Below are 14418 nucleotides of genomic sequence, written 5' to 3'. Positions count from 1 at the left end.
TACCTTTAGATGTGAGCATCTCTACTGTTACATTGTGATCACATAGACCTGTCTTTGAACATGACAATCTGGGAGGGGAGGCAGTGTAGTTGATGAGGGAGAATCTGCAAAAGGGGTGATGGAGAAACCCAAAAGGAGGTGCTGGAGGACCCTACAGCAATTTCAGCAAACAGAAACCAGGGAGTAGAGAAATTAAGGCGTGCATGGGTGCCAGAACATAAGCTGACAGAGGTATTGGATAACAAGTTTCAAATAGCATCTATTTCCCTGCTCCCACTAATTTAGCAGGAATGGCTGCCTCAAACAGAGGCAAAGTATTGCTATTAAGGAGGCAGCTGGAATATGGTCAGCATCACCTAGCATGCACCCTTCAGAGTTCCATGCCCCTAGGATAGCGTGACACATGTAAATGAAAAATATCAGTAATCCAACTGTGAGCATTCAAACTTCTCAGCTGTTGACTATTTTTAACAGAATTGTAAATGAGTATAATAGTGCCTCCAGGACTAAGTCTATAGTAGTTGATAATGATTAAACTATGGCTACTATTAAACAGGCAAATTGAGATATTGGGACATGCTACATTTCCCCAGAAGACAAGCCAGGCAGGGACTGATCATATGTATATGAGTGAGCAGAAAGTGAAAACTGTTTTTAGCCCAGCAGCCTAATTCTGTTTCAGTCACTTGATATTCCAGGAGGTAGGGGTGTGTGTCCAAGTGTGGAAAGATCTATTTGGAACTATTATTTTTGAGACAACCTGAGACCAAAGAGTCAAAACCAGAAAGAAAAAAAAAAGGGGTGTGCAGTGTGAATTGAGGATAGCTATAGACTTTGTAACTAACAAAAGTTAGTTAGCTTACCTGATTAGTATTTTAATCTATATAAACATGGGGGGTAATGAGGAGGAAGGTCTGCATGCAGACAGTCTGGCTGCACATGATGTACTATCCCAAAGGAGCAGGATTCATGCAAAGCTGGTAAGGGTAGATCTGTTAAAACCTTTTCAGCTAGCCATCATTTTAAAATGTGCTAGCCAACAGTGGTTAACTTAAAATTTAACTTATTCTTGGAGCTCATCATCTTCCTGTCAAAAGACGTCTCCAGAAACTGGTCAAACTAAATTTTTCAGGAATCTAAAGCAAATGTAGCATACCTTAAACACTGCAGGAGAAGGAAGGAAAAAAAAAATAGACAGTGCTGAATGAAGAATGAACTCTGAATTTAGCTGCACTAGTAGAAGGCTCAGATTATCTTCTCCCTCCTCTAAGAGTCTTTCATTTTTATTTGCTCCACTGAAGAGAGGTGAGACTAAGCATGTTAACAATGAACCTTTCATTCAGCTTTCTTAATGCAGAAGTGCTGATCATGCAGGCTGGCCTTTCAAAGGATGATACAATGCTATGCTTTTCCTTTCTTTCTTAAGGATTGCTACTTTGCTTCAAAGAGACCCCAAACAATTTAAACTGAGAAGAAAACCCCAACATTTTCAAATGTTCTGAGAACCCTGAAGAGAGTATGTTGCATCTCTGATACAGAGGTACATCCTGAACTGTTTAGTTAGAATACAGTTCTCCATTCTCCCTGAGCTTGCTTGGTAGAGGGAAGTGACTTCTGCAGCTGAAAAAAGAATAAAAGGAACTAAACAACGAGGAAAGAGTGGGTGCCATCTCCCGTCCTTCCGTGTGAAGGGAGAGCCGACAGACAAGAGTAAGTCTCTATAATTTTATTCTCATTACTTACACAGTCACTGCACTGTGCTGCAAGTTATTAACTCACAGCATCCTATTGTGTGTTATTAGCTTTGCACAAACTTAGCAGAAGGAACATTCTGCTTATGGTTAAACCATTGCCATCAACACTTGCTACTATCTGAAGAACAAACCCCTGTTGTTAGAGGATGCAGTAATTTTTAAAAACTATATATAAATTTCAGTAATCTTTTCCTACTGCTTCAGATGCATGTGCTGAATTTGAAATCATTTACAGTTAGTCTTATAAAGTTCTGCTTATTTTTCTTCCGAAGAAAATAGCATATTGCAAAATAGGAAGGTCCTTTAGCAAAATATGTAGTTATTACTAAATAATCCCTCAAAAATGGTTTCTAATTAGATAGTCCTTGCATATAACATCATATGTTGCAGAACTGACTCTACACAGGTATATTCACAAAGATAAAGCAAAACAGTTTTCTGTAGTACCGAGTCAAAAAAGTTGGTGCTGTTTGGCAAGTAAATATTTGTGTCTTTACCATTTTATGATCTGATCTGAGCTGACTTGAAGAGGAAGATGGATGTGATCACTAAGCACTTGTCAATTTGCATCCTCTGCCTCCTGCTTTCACACCTTCTTTCTTCCTGACTCAACTCTGGATTGGAAGATGAGGTATGCAGAGTTTATGGGAAGGTGTATGTGAACAATATCATAGAACTGAAGTTCAAACAACCCATAGCCTAACATCCAGAACAAGTAAATCATGTCTGCATTAAATTTCAGTTAATTGAAGAAACAGCATTATCACTATAGTAAAATACACAAGGAGGTTATCACTTCTATAGACCAATGTCTGTATTTTAATCTGCTTGCAAGAACAAAGTTAATGCCTTTTTTTTTTTTTTTCATTCCTGTGGTGAGTACTGAAAAGCCAAAAAGAGCAACATTCATGTGGAACTACTTTCAAATGCCCACTTGCACATGCTGACTGCCTCAACGAAAAAAGAAAAATGAATCAAGACTAGGAAGAGAAAGAAAAGTATGTTGTTATCACTGATGTCTTTGATAACTGTTATTTAAGAGTGACTCTTTTCAGCAGCATTGAAGTTTGTTCTCCTGGAAAAGCTGCTGATCGTGAGAGAGAAAGCCTACTACTGCCCAAGTTCACCATGTCAAGTGTGCATTGTGAATACTTTCTAACAGTTTTTTCAGTGTGTTCCTTTGTGTAGCAAAGTATGCACAGACACAGTCTCAGCTAAGGGTAAGATTATGAGCTGGTTACATAGGGACTGTATTCTTATAAAGCAGATCCTGCCCCATCAGCTTTTCTGGTGAACCATGGTTTACTACTGCTTGCATTATTTTTGTTCTGTGTGCAGAATTCTAATCAGGTATTTGAGTGATGAAATAAACATCTGGTGCCAGTAAATACAGGTCATTTTAAGTAAAGTAGTGTTGTCTTAAACATTGCCATTAGTTTTCTAGGTGTAAAAGTTCTCAGGAGCATACAGATTTACTTCCAGCATGCATTGGCTACAATCTCAGTGTGACGTTAAGAGATTACTTTTGATTAGGCCTTCTCTTTGCTGTTGCACTGATGACTGACAATTCCAGTAACTACACTACAACAAAGAGAATGTTAATTCGTCTGGGCACTTAACTGTGTACACATCAACTGTGAGCATAGGTGCTGTCAATTATTCCACTGGTGCATTTCTTGAGTATAAAACTTGTATTTTTATGACACCGGTAGCATCAGTTTTCTTCCCTGGTGAGTCTTTGTACTGAAATAGTCATTGTAAGAGTTTTAAAAAAGCGCTTTTATCCTTTAGAGATTTATATCTAAGCTGTAGCATAGTCACAGAAGGAACTGCTAGGACTAGAATGAACTAAACACCACAATGAGTACAAAGTTAATATAAACAGGACATTGTGTTCACGAGGCCAGGAGACTACAGTTTGTCCAAAAGAAGAAAGCCATGCAAAATTCAAGTTTTGAAGGTATTTATCACCTTTCACGGAGTAAATAAAGCAGTTAAATATTACTTTCAGATTGCTATAATTGCACCAGGACTCTTCTCAGGGTGTTGCCTCTGCGCTACTGAAGAGGAGTTCATGTTCTCAGGTACTTCAGTTTACAGTTACGTTGCTTCTCATTGAAGACACTAAACTGCTTCAAGACAGAAACCAGTGCAGTTAAAGACAGGCACTGGCATAGCAACCTTCATGGCAGTTCTTACTTTTCTTTGAAGCCTTGGCTCACACCCAGCTGTAGGCCTGAAATTTGATGCAAAGGCACAGTTGTTTTATGTAACTTACCTTTACTTAATACAGCCATCTTGTTCAAGAATCACAGTTTTATAACTGAAAATACCATATGAATTTGGAAAAAAAATGGGTGTACTTATCCCATGTACATATCCCATGAATTGGGCCCAATTTCAATACCCAACAATTTTCGAAATTGTTTTTAAATAATTATCTTGATATTCTCTCTTCCTCTAATACAATCCATTGTTTTAATGAGCCTTGTATTTCTAGCATCTAAATGATTAAGAAACAAGTTATTCCTCTACTTATCCATTATTAATACAGCCCATTATGATTTGGAATATAGCTCCTCTAGATGAAGAAGTTGTCAAAATGCATGAAAGAACATTTAAGACATTAGAACTTTGATGCCAATGAGATAAGTGTACAGTACGCAGTTGTCTTAAGAGTACGAATCAAATGAAAACAGTTCATTTGATTTCTGTATCTAACCTCAAAATTAAATTGACCGAATTGGCTACAGTAGATTTAGCCAGATTTGCTTACAAAATAAATGACTAAACTTGAAACCCAGCAGAAAGATTAATTTCCCCTTCCAAACTGGCAGAAAATACTGTCCACCTTCCATCAGTTGTAAATTCAGCTTGAAGTTAGTGACCTAATGTTGGTATTTTCCCCATTTGTATTTCTTAAATAAACCTGCAGGAGAAAAGGTGCAAAATAGCAAGACCTGTTGGAATAGGCAGAAAGGAATTCAAACTTTAATCTGATTGGTTTAATTTTTTTTTTTTTAGCATGAGGAAAAAGAATAAAGTTACAAGATCCTTTTAATATTTTCACAATGTTAAACTAAAACTGAGGTCTAGGCTACATGTGTAAGTAAATCTAGAACACAAAAGGGTTAAATAAGATCTTCTTTTAAGATACAAGAACTTAAGCTTTCTTTACGTTTAACAAACTTCACAGAACAGATACTGCAAAGGAACAACCCCCGCCCCAACTTTTTGTTTAAAGTGAACATTGTCCATAATTTACATGAACTTTTAAGTAGTGTTCTCTCAAGAGCCACCTTGAAACCATCTGTGCACTTGCGACGAGATTAAAGAGAGTATTAAGGAGGAACAAAATAGCATCTTCAGTATTAATGCAGAAAAGTCTTATGCGTCAATCAGAATGCCCATCAAACGCTATGGTAGGATTTTGTAGGAAAAGAAAGTGCGTATCACAGCAGCCACCAAAATCCATGTTTTCTTAAACTCCTCATGGCAAATGTAAATAATATCCTTGGACAGTCCCTCTCACCAAGACCATTGCCTGAAAATGCAGCACATTACAGAAGGTTTTGCTGCTGGTTTTATTTTCTTGACTAATACCAGTAATAAGAAACCAGCTTGCCTTTTGGATAGTTTGCATTTTATAATGATACGATGGGGCACTTCTGATTTGCTTCATGGTTAATTAATGCTAATACAGTCAGATGCTGAGTGTGTATGTGTGGAGATGAAAATATATAATTTTTTATTTAAATTAGTTGTCTCCTTGTTAAATGCTCCTAGCTGGCTACCAAAGTAACAATCTAATTTGGCCTATAAGGAGTTAGTTACCTGTAACAAGTAGAATGGAAGATGACTCATCCAAGCTTACTCTCAAAACGCTGGGGTTTTTACAAGTGGTACATTACTTCACCCCTCTGATGTTTTATATCTGCCCAGGATTTGAAGATGAGACAAAAATCTTTCCCTCCCTCAGGTTTTCTTTACAAATTTACCTGATTGTTAACACCTTACTAATATAGGCTGAGAAGCTGAATTCAGTCGGGATTAAGCTGGGCCATACGGGTACAAATCCTTTTTACCTGCATAAACCCTGTGTGCAGCAGAAGACATGCCAATTATGTTTGCTTTTTTTTCTTCCAAACTGAAAAGACTGGTGCGATTCAGTTCAGCTCAGCTCAACGTGACATACTGTAATACAGAATCATAGGTCTAACCAAATCCAAAACATTCTACTCCATGTAATGCTTTTCACATTCACTTGCTATACTTGCTTTGCAATAGATGCGGGCAGAGATTTTCATGAGTGCGTTCAGCTGCATAGAAAGAGGGCTGGTGGAGCCCATTTGATTATCTCATTGACACTCTGGAAGCGAGGAACACAAACTCAATCTGATAAAGGGTGTTTTACCGGTTGTTCCCCAATACTGTTACTGAATTCCGTTTGCTACAAAATGTCCTTTTTTTTCCCCCCAATATATAAGTCTAGCTACAGAAAGTCAGTCTGTAGAATCCAGCCATGGCTACTGTGCTGTGAATTAGCCTTATTTGATCAATTATCAGATACCTGCACTTAGCAAAAGGCAAACGAGAGCCAATCAGGTTTCGGCCAGTGGGAATGGCTGCACTGCTCAAGGTATGTGGAATCTGTTCACACAACTCATAGTATCTCTGGATGCCATGTAAAAAGTATGCACCATTTACTGTTCTGGGATGGAGGTGGCTTTAAAGTGAGGTCATAATTTAACTGAGAAGAAAGAGGAAAAAAACCCAACAACAACAAAAAAAAGAACAACAAAAAAAAAGAAAAAAAACCCTGATAGGTTCTTTATAGTAAGATAGATATAAAAATTTTTCATAAGAATCTCTGTCCCCTTCTTTTTGGCTTCCTGGGAAGAACCAGAAAGATGTTCCTACCCCAACAGAATCCCTGATGCTGGTGACACTGCCTAACTCAAAAGCCACACGCGATGAAGGCACGAGTGACCAGTCAGGTCTTCTGGGCTTAAGCAGCTGCGATTGCTGCTCTTAGTAGTATTTCACCTCCTCAGGATTCACTAGCAGTGAAGAGGTGAAAGGCTGCACATTAAACAGTTTGTCCGAAAGCCATGTGCATAGCAAACTTTTACACCAGCTTCTATACAACTATTTGTTTTAACTCTGCAGCTGGAATGTTTCCAGCGTAAGGCTTTTAGAGTGACTCCAGCAATAACAGAAGCCTTTGGATTTTTCTTGTTTTGTTTAAATCCACTAGCCATGCTCAAAAATAGTATTTCTTCATGTTTTATTTTTATACGGTGGCTAGCAGGCACCTTAGTAACCAGCCAGAAATCAATTTCAACCACCATCAACCCCTAAACTACAGTACCAGGACGGTTGGCTAAAGAAAGGAAACTGATTGGCTGTAGTCTGAAACTTGCCTAGTACAAGGTGTCTGGCTGACTTTGTCCTAAATAAGGCTAACATTAGTGAACTAAGAGAACAGCATTTGGTTGCAGTCTTGCACTCAGGAACATCCTTCGCCAATGCGTTGGCAAGATCTCCCTACTTTCCGATCCAGTTTCACCATTTTCATAATGGCTTCCTCACGCCCACGTCCCATGTGGTCAAATGTGCAGTCATGTTGTTCAGGCAGGCGATGTAACATACAGAACACATAACCTACCATGGAAAGGGAGAAGAAAAAAAATACAGTTAGGGACTTGGTTAAAGTGGCAGAATCTTACCTGAATCAGAAAAGAAGGATCACCTACCAGGGGATTACTCAGTTCTCAAATATTAATGCCAGCTTTAAGCTTTTACTTACCTTCATTACAGGGCATTAATAACCATCTGATTATTTACTGTATTTTCTTGAGTATTTATCAACACAGTACCAAAGCTTAAGCCATACCAGCTTTGCTGTTGGTTTGTTTTTTGTTTTTTTTTTTTTTTTTCCTCTCACCTTATAGAGGAAGTGCCCCAAATCATCTAAAGTAGGTATGCCCACACAGTAACAAAGCTAATGTTGCAAAAAGAAAAAGCTGATCACCTTCACTGAAATCCCTTCCACTTTATGTGGAGCTGGCTGTCATTTCTGAAATTCATGCCTATAGTACTGCAGGTTGAGCTCCCAAGCAGGCATTCCAGTCAGATCTGTTAAATGTAAGCACCTTGCTTTCTCCTTACTGCCAGTGCCCCAAGCTGGCAGTGACGGCAGGAGAGGAGAGTTCATGGCTCCACTACTACGCCAGTTTTCAGAAGCTTCTCTTCATGAACTGTTCTGACACTAACCACAGGGGGTGAGCAGGCATTTGACATAGGGACATGTCGTGCCACATCATCTTGCTCTGTAGCTGAAAAGATGAAGGTTACTGTCTCTTTGTCTAAAGCTAGTCAATGTTACTCAGTTTTCCAGGGAGCAGATGACTCAGAACCACATGTCAATACTTTTCCCTACAGGTGAGGAGGGCATCTTCTGTAGCCACCCCTTTCTAGCCTACAAAGAAAATAAACTTTTTTTCTTATTTGTCCCTAACTCTTTATAACAGTAAAGAAACTGCCTCAAATTTCCTGCCTCTAAAGTCAATGTTACATAGCAGTAAGTAGTATTAAGATGATATAGTAGGGGAAAAAGTGACACAGTTACAGGGTTCATGTAGGCCACTGTATATGAAACCAAGTATGATATTGCCTATGCTGCAATATTTTTCCTGCCTGATGGTGCAAGGAACATCACTCTGCCTCTCACTCAATGCTTTACATTACTGCTGCTCCTTGAATGCTCAGAAGATATTAAACCCACAAAATGTTGATTTTTGAGACGGAAAAGGATAAAAATGAGTGAATGATTGAGAGTGTGTTTGTTTGTGCCTAGTACACACACACACACATATATATATAAAAAAAAAAATGTGTGTTAAGTATTTTAAGATCCTGGACTATAAAACATCAATTGTAGGAGACAACAACAGGCTACCTTTATGTTAGTGTGATTGTTAAGAAAACAGAAAAGGAGAGAGTATCACACATGGAATTATTAAAAAAAAAAAAGTGAAGAAAAAATGATTTATCTTTGCTCTTTGTTTCAGTAGCACCAGCTGTGAAAAGCCATGTCTATTATCTGTGTCTGGCTTTGAAATCCACTACTAGTAACAAAGCAAAAAAGACAGGTTTGCTGTATTGGTATATGCTATTCAGAAATATGGATGGAAAGATGCAGATTGAATTGGTATCTGTCTCACCCTTGTGATCATTGCCTCCACTTCAATCTCAATCTGGGTCATACCACATACTCCAATGTAACAAATATCTTTCTTGAGGTGCGAAAAAATCAAGGTCTCGTTGTTAAAATGAAAACATCCTTGGACTATAGCTTCATTACTGAACAGGCATTTTACTCAATTCTCTCTCACAGAAAGCATGGAGGGAAGACTTCCCTTATTTCTTGAAATAAAACTTCAAATTACTGAACCAACGTCCACTACAGGCACAAGAATACATAAATACCTGACTAGATGAGCTCAAAAATCAAGTTCTTCATCTTATCTGCAATGGATGTGTAAGAACAGATGTAAGAAATCCTGGAGCTACGGACTGGGCTGAAGTTGTTTCAGTCTACTGTAGGTAAAAACTGGTTTTAAATCCTGATGGTTTTACAGATTCTCTCCACATGGTTAACAAGCATATGTATAAACTCTATTTAATGTTATATAAAAGAGCTCTTGAACATGTGTACAGTGTTCTACACAGCTTCAGCAAGACCTTTTTGACAATTCTATAAATCTAATAAGAAAATAGATATACTGCATGATTTATCACTTTCAATTGCCCCATCTCCTCACCTTCTACAAAGCCTCCTGCCTTCTATAGACCAGTATAACTCCATGGCGTTCCTTTCCACTCTGCTGCTCCCCATCCCCTGTCCTCCCCCCTCATCTGCCATATCTTCATGTCTTTTTTGAATACAGTTTAGTTCTTATGCATGTGTTTTAATGTAGGAAAATCTGTAGCATATGCTATATTTATTCCAGATTAAACATATTTTTTCTGTTTGTCAATTATTTACTTGTGCATATTTGAACAGCATTTCACTAACTGTCCACAAAGAATGCCATGTGATTTTCATTTTCCCAGACAATGGGAAAAGTATTTCTGATTTCAGCAACTAAATAATCTAAACCTGTTATTCATATACCTGCTAATTAGAACTGATAATACCTAATGGAAGAATACCTAAGCACATTTTGAACATTACTAAAATAGTTTTGCGTATATTGGCTGTTGTTATGGAGGGGGTTTATTCTCTTTGATTTAGCAATGCAGATCTTCTGGAAGTCTCATTTCCAAAAAGAGACTTCAGATCTCTAGTCCCAAAATTGCTCCAAATGCCAAAGTCACTTTAAAGATTGGAACTTGTATTTTTGTAGGTTTTTAAATTTAATTTAAAGGACTTGAATATTGCTGTATAGTAGCTAATTGAGTAACAGCAGTTCTGATTAGTTCAGAGTGGATATATTCAGTTAAGTTATTACTGCTATATTCACTCCTTGCTTCTTCACTGGTCTGGAAATCAGAGTGGACATTCTGTGGTCTGCACCTGCACAAGCACTTGATGTTGTATCCAGACCATCAGTTTTTACAACAGTTATATTATTACATGCACTGGGGCAGAAGGCCAATATATGTACTTCTGTTTTGTTCCTTAAAGCCAATGCATATTTAGAGGTTAAACTTTTCTCCTGAGAACTCTGCTTTTATGATTATAAAGCAAGTTAGATAAATGAACTCTCACATGTATTTACAGTTAAGTAAGTTCGTTATGGGAAGATAGGTTGTCTTCCCTAAAGGATTTTACTGCAGAAATGCTTCTTTTAGCACACTGTATCTAGAAGACAAAATGAATAACGTTCTGCTAGGGGAAAGAGCATGGGAAAAGGGAATCCATCTGCCAGCTAAAGTTAGTTTACCCTCGTCATCAACCAAAAATATGCCAGACATCCATTCCAAGCATAGATTATTTCAGTCCAGTAAATGTAATAATACCTCTCATACCACTGCAATTGTTGTTTTCTGATGTTAGAAGTAAACTATGAATCACTTCAGGCCTCTAATGCAAACTTCATGGAAATTTCCATTATGGAATGTCTCAAAACCTTTGAGCTCCTCTAAGCATCCCAGAAACTACTTCACAATTTATCATCAAAAATTCACTTCCATTTCATCACCACAGCATAAATGGCTAAAGCCATAAAGCACTGTACCATCTCTGCCTTACTTGTACCCATAAAGTATGAGTCATTCAGAGGAAGTCTAAGATCCCGCACAAGCAACTGTGAGGTTGCTTTCATCATCCCTGAGGTATATATTGAGAAAAGGCAATTGGAGAGGACAGAAAACAAAATAATCTTCCATATTCAAGATCAGAGAATACCACAGACCTACAGTTTGCTGTGTATAGGTGATGATGAAAAAGAACTGCATTTTCCTTATCATTACATTCAAGAGCACTGGATAGATGGGAGTGTGGAAAGAAAATAAGCAAATATTTTAGCTAAAACCTACATTTAATTCTTAACTTTGTCTTCAAATTCTGAAAACAGTAAACTACTAAAGTACCAATAAAATGGTATGTGAAGCATCAGAAACACTTCAACTAAATGGCATAATAATCCACAACCCAAAAGCCAAATTGTGATTTTGGAGGATCCCTGGTTTTAAAAAAATTTCTTTTTGCCTCTTTGTTAACAGAAAGTGGCCTGACTTTCTGGAACATGGCACAAATGCCCAATAATTGGATTACTGCAAACTACTGATAGGAAAGAACAATGGCACTGGTGGAACTGCTCCAGCGGATGTCCTTGGCCAGGCATGGAGTCCCAGACTCCTCTGATGTACTACTGGAGAACATCACACTGTTACTTAAAATATATAATAAATATAATGATCCCTGTTATGTGAATTGCATTGTGATAGAAAGGAAGCTCCCTTTTCTCCCACCCTGAGATTCTGGTCCTCATCTCATAGATAAGACATTCAGAAAGCTGCTAAAAGATGACAGATTTGCTTGGTTTGTTTGTGAACATGTTTTGAAAAGTGGTGGAAGTGCCAAATAAGCTTAGTAAATATTTATACAGCTTGCACATTTACAAAGTGACTTAAAAACTTTCAAAAGTTTCCCTATTTGAAACATCTTGATGTATATTATCTAAAAAGCAGTTGCATGTTGCCACAATTAGCCTGATAGTCAGCATATTCATACTTCTGTTTCTTAAGAATAGGGAGCACGTTTGGACTTTGCCATACAATGAACCTGTCATATGGCTCATACAGCAGTTCCATCTACTGAAGAAAACTCAACCTTGCTTATGCAGAGATACATTTTTGCATTTCTAAAAGCTAAGCCATTCAAATATCATTGCTGAAATGAAAAGATGAAGCCTTTCGTTGCCAAGTACCATCAATCATCTTAATTGTTCAAGCTAGACAATTATGTTTTCATTGCATGCATGAATTGCTCTAAAAGTTTAGCTTTATATACTGCAGCGACCCCTTCTGATTCATTCAAAGAAGCTCCCATAGGTAGGTAAAAGAAAGTGAAGTCAGTATTACCATACAAAATCAGAGCTTCTGGCACTTTAGAATCATCTTACCTGCCTACTAGTACTGCTATTTATCATTTTCATTCTGGCAAAATTGCCAGAATTTGAAGCTTCTGCCATTTCCAGCTTTTTAATTTTATTTAATAAACAATTTGTGTTTGTATAGATCCCCTATAAAAAGCCTATTCAAAGTAGCCTTGATAATGACATACACTTGTTCCTGTACAGCATTTTGTGCTTTATGCTTTGACTTCTTCATGTGCTTCACAAGAAATTTTACCTTTCTGACTAATTTGAAATTGTAATCAACAGAGGTTCAAACAGAACTTAACAATACCTTGTAACCTTAAGAGATGAAGGTGCTGCAAAAGTTCTCCCCCAATGGTGTATTATCAAACCAGGTATGTGTGAGTTCATGTGCCGTTTCTGTGCAAGAACAGACTTCAGCATATCTTTGAAAGGTGAACATATCTACAGGATATCATACAACAGAGCACAACCAGGCAGATGAGCCAGCAGAGAAGATTAGCTCATGCAATGATACGGGCTGCTGTGCCACTGTTCAGAATAATTGGACATAGTTCACCAAAAATATGTAGTAATCCCCAAAACAACACTTATACATCTCCCCCGTCCCTTCCAACTGGAAAGATAACGTAATGTGTGGTAAATGATACTAACAACAAAGCTGTTTAAAAAGTGTGGGACGGAAATATTTTTTCAAGACATGATATAGGAAGAAATGAATGTAAGAGTAGAACAAACAGCTACCAAGATACAAAGCAAGATCCTAAAGACTTGTATGTCGAGTACCTCAGAAAACATTTGCTTTCTGGTTTTCAATATAATCAATCGGCTTGCTCCCCCGGTATTTTGGATATTGTTCAGGAAGAACATCCAGCAATGGAAGGACTATATCCAGCCTAGCAAAACTTCCAGTGCAGCTTACATGCACTGCTATTTTGCAGTATAGAAATATTCTAGTCTGCTGATATCTTGTATCATTCTCCTTCCAGACAGCTCCATTCTTGCATATACTCTAATTATCTCTTCTCTCTCTCCTGTGGGGAATGCTCTACATTGGCATTGTCAGCTTTCATTACACAACTCAGGGAACATTCAGTTTTACTGACATTTTCTATAAAACCAAACCAAATCCCAACAAGCTAAACAACAATTTTGGAAATAAGCAAGCTAAACTATTCTCCTGTTTCCCCTTCTCAGTTTCGCAAAATGTCATCAACTTTGATTAAGTGCTAAGTAGTTTGGAATAACTTGGCTAGGAATCTTGTCATTCATTCCCAAGGGGAAAGAGGAGTAAACCACATTATGGTGAAGCTTTTTAACCAAATAGATGTATTTATTAAAACTCCACAAAATGTAGCTTTAGACAGTCTTTTCTATCATTTCCATTCCAAGAAGAGTGGATGAGGAATGTTAACCTGTAAGTGCTCAAACTTAGAAGTCTTTAAATATTAATGTACAGTATCTTAAAAGTTGCCCTCTCAAGCCATTTCAGTTCCATATTCCTTCACAAACAGCACAGCTTGCAAAAGATTCACAAAACACGCAGTAGGAAGAAATGTACTTTTCTTATTAACTTATTTTTCAAACCATTTTCTATGGTCACTGCAACTTGCCCTTCAATATTTTCTTCTTTATATAGATCGTCTAAACTTACTTAGACTACTAAAATGATCAATAACTGAATCAAAAAGAGGAAAAGAAAAGCAGTGGTATAAGACACGTTAGAATGTTTCTTTTAATCTGCTAACCTGTTCCCAGGACTGGACATGCCCTTGGGACTTCCAGCCTGCTCTTAAAATCAGTCAGAATCTCAGGTTTCATGCTAGGAGCAAACAGCTCTGACGCTACATAAAATTTTATGTCTGAGACTCAGGATGCTTCAGAGATGCTGCACATATTCTGTATTTCTACTACTGGGTTTATGCTTAGGAGAAAAGAAGGGAACAATGATATTTTTCTTTTCGTGCTCTACTTTGCTGTCTACCACAAACAGTGTAAAGCACTATGTATGAACAGGCATTAGAGAAAAAAAGCTATTAGTGAAAAAAACTGCC

The 14418-nt window shown here is 37.6% G+C and overlaps 1 protein-coding gene across 5 annotated transcripts in view; it reads right to left on the bottom strand.

Annotated features, from left to right (window-relative positions):
* Window positions 1-1714: 1714 nt before the first annotated feature.
* Window positions 1715-14418, bottom strand: part of ZFAND3 (zinc finger AN1-type containing 3) — a 142255-nt gene continuing 129551 nt past the window's right edge. For 4 of the 5 annotated variants that reach the window (XM_030499217.1, XM_030499218.1, XM_030499219.1 and 1 more), the window contains one exon: window positions 1715-7418. In XM_030499217.1, the coding sequence (XP_030355077.1) occupies window positions 7264-7418 (155 nt within the window). In that variant the 3' untranslated portion in view covers window positions 1715-7263. The remainder of the gene's footprint in view (window positions 7419-14418) is intronic. The other variant, XM_030499214.1, reaches the window with a different exon arrangement.

Source organism: Strigops habroptila, chromosome 10 (genome assembly GCF_004027225.2).
Source record: "Strigops habroptila isolate Jane chromosome 10, bStrHab1.2.pri, whole genome shotgun sequence".
Taxonomy (NCBI): domain Eukaryota; kingdom Metazoa; phylum Chordata; class Aves; order Psittaciformes; family Psittacidae; genus Strigops; species Strigops habroptila.
The sequence above is the reverse complement of the archived record's forward strand: the minus strand, read 5'-3'. Positions and strand labels throughout refer to the sequence as shown.